Source organism: Neoarius graeffei, chromosome 2 (genome assembly GCF_027579695.1).
Source record: "Neoarius graeffei isolate fNeoGra1 chromosome 2, fNeoGra1.pri, whole genome shotgun sequence".
Lineage (NCBI taxonomy): Eukaryota > Metazoa > Chordata > Actinopteri > Siluriformes > Ariidae > Neoarius > Neoarius graeffei.
The window spans coordinates 6,333,425-6,341,632 of record NC_083570.1 but is presented as its reverse complement, the minus strand read 5'-3'; the positions used below and the strand labels follow the sequence as shown (position 1 = coordinate 6,341,632).

General features: G+C 40.4%; 1 protein-coding gene across 1 annotated transcript; it reads right to left on the bottom strand.

Annotated features, from left to right (window-relative positions):
* Positions 1 to 418: 418 nt before the first annotated feature.
* Positions 419 to 5,487, bottom strand: LOC132868634 (E3 ubiquitin/ISG15 ligase TRIM25-like). Its single transcript, XM_060901678.1, has 5 exons — positions 4,885 to 5,487; positions 3,207 to 3,302; positions 2,833 to 3,066; positions 2,431 to 2,700; positions 419 to 964 (listed from the first exon to the last, which is right to left on the bottom strand). Exons 1-5 carry the CDS (start codon positions 5,437 to 5,439, stop codon positions 443 to 445), a joined length of 1,677 nt encoding a protein of 558 aa, XP_060757661.1. The 5' UTR covers positions 5,440 to 5,487; the 3' UTR covers positions 419 to 442.
* Positions 5,488 to 8,208: the final 2,721 nt, after the last annotated feature.

Below are 8,208 nucleotides of genomic sequence, written 5' to 3'. Positions count from 1 at the left end.
CAAATCTCAGGGTTTAGAAACAACTTCAGATTTGAAAAAGTGAATGTGGATTTTACATCTTAGAACACAAGCAGAAAAATCAAATTCATTCCAAAAGTGATGTTTTATTTTTATATAGTGTGACCTGAACAGGTTTAAAAGGTTGTTCTGTTCTGGCTTTATTACTGTTTATTAGTTATTTAATGAGACGCTGCTTAATATGAAACAAACAGAACTTTATAATGCGAAGGTCATGAGATCATTTTCTTTTTAAATTTGACGAGTTTCTTGTCTGACAGTTAATTTTTAACATTTCCTTTTGAATTATTTTAAATTATTCATCTCTTTTAATTTAAATATTAAAATGAGTGTTTTTGTGCAGCTGGATTGTGTTCTAGTGAAACAGACGACTGAGCAACAACGTGGCAATGTGCAGGAATTTTACAGAAAACACTACACACTTTTATTCTGGATCACACAATCTCACTGTAGAACCAGGAGACCAGTAGAACCCAAACCCAGCGTATAGAGTCTGAGTGAATGTGGTGTGGACTCTGTGGAGGAGCTTCATCGTGTCAGAGACGCTGTAGAAGGACAGAGTTCCTGCACTGTGATCCACATACACTCCTATTCTGGAGGCTGATGGAACTCTCAGATCAGTCTTAATGTTGTTGTGCCAGAAAGAGAGAGAAGAAGAACACCACAGACTCCAGGACTGATTGTTGAGTCCAAACAGACACTCATTACCCCGTCCTTTCCTGCTGTTGTCTTTATATGAGACTGATATGAACACATCATCACCGCTCCACTCCACCTCCCAGTAACAGCGTCCACACACACTCTCCTTACACAACACCTGAGGCCAGAAATCAAATCTCTCTGAATGATCAGAGTAACGCTGCTCTCTCTTACTGTCTCTCACCACTCTGTTCTTCTCAGACAGAATGAGGCGACGATGTGCCGTGTTGGGATCCAGAGTCAGAGAACAGAAATCTAAAATAAAAAAGAAAAACAAACTGAACAATGTGAACATGAATATCCGCGCTGGGGGCGTGGTCACGAAAACAGCAGTTCGGTTGCAGTGAAAACTTTTCTCTGTAGAACACTGTCACTCCCTCCTCCCCCCACTCTGGGCTCAAGAACACAAAAGGGTAATAATATAACAACCAATCAGAAATCAGATACAACAACCAATCAGAATTCAGATGCATTCTGTTGCCAAGTAAAATTGTAACCTGTCAAAGTTCTCGAGCCCTCGTGCTGTTTTACTGTTAGATCAATCACATATCAGCTTAAACTAGCATTCTAAAACTAGTTAAAGATCCCACAGAAGAGAGCCGACTCCCCCTGCCAGCCTCATGGAACGCAGTGTTTAAGGCTCCGGATGGGTTTTATTTCCATTTATGAGGGAAAGGAACATACACCCTCCCGACAGTCAGTGCGCTATTCGCTTGGAAAACACATTTGCAAATTGGTAGAATGAGTTCATCATCACATGCAAGATTTGCAGTTAATCAAATGGAATTCATATTATTATTATTATTGTTATTATTATTATTATTATTATTATTATTATTATTATTATTCATGAATTACTACAGTTCTGAACTTCAAATGTTAAAAGTCTGGCCTTTGGAGAGATGATGGAGACTCTTTTGGTGGAACACAACGGAGCAAAATATTGTGACCCTCTAATGTTGACCTGAAGTTGGCACCACTGGGGGTTGGCATTGGGTTTTTGTCCCCACCAATGTTAATACCAAACCTACGCCCTTGCCTACATGTTATCTCGTTCTAATTGTTGTGACTTTTATCCAAATGACAGCTGGCAATACGTTGTTACTTTGCACTTTTTGTTGATCTGGGTACTAATCTTTGAGAAACTGGATTGGCAGAATGTTGCCTGTGAAGAAAAGAATGTCTTTTTATTACCCTGCGCCAAGTTAATATTCACTTCAGTGCAATTTTTAAGAGCCATAAATTGTATTTTATTTATTGTTTTTGTTGTGAGTGGTTTTGTTTGATTGTTGTTTTATTTCTTTGGCTTATTTATTTATATTTATTTTTTACATTCTACTGTTGAACTGGATAAGCTGACTCAATTAAAAAGTTTACTGTTCTATGAAGGTGTATTTGCATGATCATTATTATTTTACTAGTGGCATGAAATGGTCTTGAAAAGACGTCAAGAATAATATCGTTTATCGCAATAATTTCTGAGACAATATATCGTCCAACAAAAATTGTGACAGGCCTAGAAGTGTGTGTGTGTGTGTGTGTGTGTGTGTTAGATGTACATTTCAGAAACTCTTCTCTGCTCTGTGGTCCTGAAATGATCTGAACTGCTGCAGCTGTGGAGAGAAAAATAGAAACATGAGTTTGTGTAAAAGATGGAAAGAGTTGAAAGTGATCCAGTCAGTTTATTCATTTTAAATCAGTGTTTTAGTTCAAAGTGTCAGGTGAATAAAGTGTCTGCAGAAAAGAAAGCAGGAGCATCGCTAAGAAATAACACATCACTGTGTTTCTCCAGCAGGAACAGCTCCTCTTACCATGTGGAGGGATTTTGTTGAATTCCTCCTCACAGAATTCCTCGAGTCTCTTTTTCAGATCTGAGAGAGAATTCCTCACTCCATCAAATGAGAGATGTTGATGGACAGTGACGCTGGATGTGCGAAAGTCTAGTCTGACCCATGTAGGAGACTGACGTCCAGAAGCTAAAACCTACAGAAAGCAAATGAAATGTAAAACCCACTTGTGATGTCAGACAGGGACATTTATTGTTCCCTTAATGAGAGGTGTTTTAGAGTGTGTGTGAGGAACAGCTGGCTCTGTAGATCAGACAGTGAGTGTTACCTGGAGGAAATGGATGTGATCGTGTGTGTGTGAAAGCTGCTCCAGCTCAGTGACTCTCCTCTGAAGATCAGCAATCTCCTGCTCCAGTTGCTCCAGGAGTCGTTCAGCTCGACTCAGTTCAGCCTTCTCCTGATCTCTGATCAGCTCCGTCACCTCCCAGCGCTTTTTCTCCATGGAGCTGATCAGCTCAGTAAAGATCCTCTCACTGTCCTCCACTGCTGTCTGTGCACTGAGCTGTTCGGACACACACACACACACACACACACAAGATTTAAAGCTCATCTATCATTCCCTCTCTTACTGGGACTGTAAATGACTCGTTGTCCATGTTGTGTGTTTTTCTCGGAGCAGCTCTGTCTCTGCTCACTGCTCACCTTTATAGTGTTCACAGCCTGTTTCAGCTCCTGCACCTTCTTCTGCTTCTCCTGGATTCTCTGCTGGGATTTCATCTGCTCCTCCTTTAACTCACTCTGAGGACAAATAAAATACATTCAGCTTTTTATACAGTACGAGCGAACTGGTTCCATATTAATGTCAGTTCAAAGTACATTCATGTTTCACTCTGAAGGTTATGTACTCTGTGTGTGTGTGTGTGTGTGTGTGTGTGTGTGTGTGTGTGTGTGAGAGAGAGAGAGAAATGTTCACTAACTGATCTGGGCTGGGTTTCCCGAAAGCCTCTTAAGGCCAAGAGAGTTTTAAATGACCTCTTAAGATCCATCATCAAGCTAACGTGGTTTTCCCGAACAACATCGTAGCACAAGTCGTCCTTTAGTTTGCTCGGAATTTACGAGAGACCCGGAGCACTCGTTCAAAACAAAGAGCGACTCGCTCGCTGCCGAATCCACAGAATGCGCATGCGGCTCTGAGGGACTCTCACAGTCAGCGGGGGAAACTGGGGTTGAATCTGCTGGTGGTGTTCAATTAGTTTTCTTCTACATTGCAAATACATCGAGTTAATTATCAGAGGTGGACAGTAACGAAGTACATTTACTTGAGTTCTGTACTTAAGTACACTTTTTGAGTATCTGTACTTTACTTGAATATTTTCTTTGGAAACTTATGACTTTAACTTCACTCCATTTGAAAGACAAATATCGTACTTTTTACTCCACTACATTTCTATCAAGGTCCTCATTACTCGTTACTATGAAGCAGCTTTGAAAGTGGATGTTTTTTCTTTTCTTTTCTAAAACGTGATTGGTTTTTCCGCAGGTGACACTGAGACAGTCTATCAGTAATCACTAGGGTCACGTCACATCCATAGACTGGATAAAATCAATATCAATGATTTCTCCGCAGCATTATTTAACACGATCAGTTGACGGCAGAATGGAAGGAGGCGGTTCTTCTGGGGAATGCACACACCCACGGTTCTATAGCTAGAACCCATGGTTCAGTTTTCTGAGAGGAATAAAGAGTCATTTCATTTTAAATGTTTGCTTTGTTTGCCTAAAACGGAGCACATCACAGCCTACAAAAACTCGCCATCCCACCTGCGGAAGCATATTGAGGGACATAAATGTTTTATTTTATGCAGTCTGATTAGTTATGTGACTTTCTGTGGATTTGCCCGCCAACGTTGCCATAGTCTTATCCACGTCTAATGTTTACACATAGTTAGTTAACTTGGACACTGTTAGTTATGTCTAATATGATTGCTTTTAGCAGCTACTAATGCCTATATCGGGGATGCGAACTGCAAAGACGCTCTTCATCCTGTTGCTCTTTAGACTCCTTCTTACGAGTGAGTTCGGGAAAACCACATCCAGAGACAACGTTTGTTCCTTAAGAGGGTCTCTCACCTCTCTTTAGGTCTAAAGGGCACCGTTATCAGGAAACCCACCCCGAACCAGATTACGACCATCACTGAAGATAAATTTAACACTCTGTTCACCAGAACACAGACAATTTTAATCAGCTTTTACAGAATCCTTCGGATTGAGACACACATTGAAATTAAAGTTCAAATCATATCACTGACTAAAGCACCTGTTTCTAGATGGGAAACTATAATTAAGATGATTTAATTCTGGAAAGATTTCTCATTCTCACCTGTTTCTCATCTCTTTCTGTTGCAACTGAAACAGCGTCATGGTCTTTATGTTTCTCCAACATGCACAAATAACAGATGCAGGTTTGATCAGTACGACAGTAGATCTCAATTAGCTTGTTATGTTCAGAGCAGATCTTCTCTTGGAGTTTTGCTGAGGCTTCAATTAATGTGTGTTTTTTCAAAGCAGGAACTTCAAGATGAGGTTTCAGATGAGTTTCACAAAATGAAGTCAAACACATCAGACAAGACTTGACGGCTTTGTGTTTTCTCCCGGTGCAGAAATCACACTCCACATCTTGGACTTCAGTCTTCTTCAGTTTCTCCACCACTTCAGCCAGCATGTTGTTTCTGCGTAGAACAGGCCTTGTAGTGAAAGTGTCTCTGCACTGAGGACAGCTGTAGACGTCCTTCTGATCCCAGAAGCCATTAATACACGCCTTACAGAAACTGTGACCACAGGAGATAGCCACCGGATCCTTCAGGAGATCCAGACACACTGGACACATGAACTGGTCCACAGAAAGCTGATCTACTGAAATACTGGCCTCGGCCATTTTCCTGAACTCACACCGAAAGGGAGAGAGATCAGTTTTGTTTTCTCTGAAATGACAAGTCACTTCCTGGTCCTGTGTGTGAAAGAGAGAGAGTGATAGGAAGAAGAGGAGCACAAACACAGAGGTCATGAACACTCCTCTATTAACCATTTCATCTCCTTTCAGTGCAGAAATGTAACCCATGTAGCTGCACTGATTAGGATTAATTTCATGACATTTTATGAACGTTGATTCAGTGGACTCCACTAAAATGTCCAAAAAAAAAAACAGTGGAAAAAAAAAAAAAAACAACATCATTCAGAAAAATCTGGAAGTCCAACTCTCTTCATCTAAAGAGTTTGAACACAAACAATCCATCTCTTGTTTTCTCCATCACAACACACACTTCTGACCTTCACTAATTCACACATTCCCTCCTCTTTCTTGTCGAATTCAGGAAGAAACTTTCTGTCCAGGAAATGCAGAAGAGAACGTCGCAATATTAATGACTCAGCAGCCAGAAAGATAAAGGTTTAGATGATAAAAAGATGATGTTTTATTGATCATTTAAACAAGTTACAGGAAACTTTCTTTTTTATCTGTATATTTTGTGTATAATTGTGTGCAACTGTGTTCAGTACAGTTGGCAGAGACATGTTTATCGCTGTCAGTCATCTGCTTTGGTTCATTATCCTTCTGAAAAATCCACTTCTGTTGGTTGAATCATTTCTCTGCAGATTTCTGAAAGTTCATGACGCCGTTATTGAACACAAGCTCACCAACAGCGCTGTAGGAAAAACAGCCCCAGCCTCCTCCGTGCTTAATAGTACCCTAGTGCAGTTTGATTGGAATTCTTCTCCTGGCTTTCTCCACACAAACACTCGACCACCACATCCATCCAAGTTCAGTTTGGATTCATCTGAAAATAAGATGCTTCTCCAGAAGCTGCTGTGTTTCTTTTGCAAATGTCACCTTTATTTTCTTCTTCTTGAGGCTGATGAATGGTTTCTGCTGCGTTACTCTTCCTCTGTCCCCATGCTCCATGGTCCTGATTTGAATCGTATTTCATCTAGTTGTATCTGCTAATTCTCATCGAGATCAAGACTTGCTGCTGTTTCTCGGCTGCTTTTCTTGATTTTAATCACAATTTTGCTGCCCAAATCAGCTGGTGGTATTTCTGGGGCTGCCTGTACGTTGTCTGTTTTCATTCACAAATCCTTCTTCTTTTATCAAGTTTTGCTGATCAGGTGACTGGAGCGGCTTCTTTCTGCAGCCATGTTATGACTAAAGAGTGGCCTTCTTTATTCATTTAAAGCGGATGTGTATGTAGTCGATTCCCTTCAGGTTCATACAGGTGTCTCGAGCAGAGTACCCACATGGTGGAGCATCACATTAACCATGGAGTCACTAGAACGACCAGAATAATATTAAGAGACCAAATATTTTTAAAAAAGATGTAATCATGACCAGTGTATCCACAACCCCAAATCAGAAACCGTTGGGACAGTAAAGCGTTTACCACTTTATAATGTTGCCACTCGAGGACAGACTGGGCCTTTCCTGGATCCTGATTTTTACCGAATCATGACTACAATCACCTGTTGACCTCCCCTGTTTCAAATCACATCATTATTGAATTGTTTTACCTCATTATTAGCCCTAAACTGGCCCTGTCCCAAAGTGAGATTCGAAGGGTTTCAGGTCATTTATTTTCTTTTCCCATTTTGTCCTTTCTTTCTGTCCATGAAGTGTATGCGGTTAAATCACATTTTAAAATCAGAACTCGAGATAGAATTGAAAATTAAACGAGACTTACCTGTAAGTTGAAGTTCGATGATAATTCTACCAAATCCGCAGTGGTACTGAGGGTTAACATGAGATGCACACGCGCACCGCTGAGAGTCAGACTTCAAAGGTTGTGGACATAATAGTTAGGAATAAATAGGGTTGGGTGAATTAAGGGAGGGCATGTTAACCCTCAGTACCACTGCGGATTTGGTAGAATTATCATCGAACTTCAACTTACAGGTAAGTCTCGTTTAATTTTCAATTCTACCAAATCGCAGTGACGTACTTCCGGTTAACATGAGATTTTAAAGCACAATTATGGACACAACCATCCTTGCAAGAAAACAATTTTTTATTCCAGGAAAGCATTTTGGAAAGCACCATTCGTTACAACAGGTTTGTCATAGAATTTGCGGAAAGCTGACTCTGCAGACCAGCCTACATGTTTCAAAATAGTATCTACTGGAACCGTTTGACTAGCTTTACTTACGCTAGCGGAACGAGTGCTGTGCGCCTTAAAGTTAGCAGTGTTTATGCCACTTAAGTCAAGAAGTGTTTTAATCCATCGACCAACTGTGCTGGTTCCAAATGGTGAAAAAGGCTTAACATACGAAAGCAACAGTTTTGTGTGTCCAGGCTGACAATGTAACAAAGTTCGCTGAAGATAATGTTCTAGTGTTTACACAATTCCTGTTCCTGGTATTTTATTATGTAGAAGGAATCAAACGTATTTCCTGGTCTACTCTGCTTCATGTGCTCCGTTAGTTGGAATAAATGATAATTCTGTGTTTTCTTCATGCATTCAATATCCAAATGAACTAAAGTTTGACATCTCCGTCCTGAGGTAAGGGCAAGAACGCCCACTAACTTTAACGCAAGTTCTTTTAATGAAAGCTTGTCCAAAGGGTATAATAACTTCATATAATCTAACACAACATCAACATCCCATGTTTCAGGAGTACCTGGGTAAAGGTTTTCGACAATTGAAAACACCCCTGAAAT

Coding starts and splice junctions, on each gene's coding strand:
- LOC132868634 (XM_060901678.1), bottom strand. CDS start 5,439: ATGGCCGAGGCCAGTATTTCAGTAGATCAGCTTTCTGTGGACCAGTTC. Junction 3,303..4,884: donor CAGAAAGAGATGAGAAACAG/GTGAGAATGAGA, acceptor ATTTGTCCTCAG/AGTGAGTTAAAGGAGGAGCA. Junction 3,067..3,206: donor AGGCTGTGAACACTATAAAG/GTGAGCAGTGAG, acceptor GTGTCCGAACAG/CTCAGTGCACAGACAGCAGT.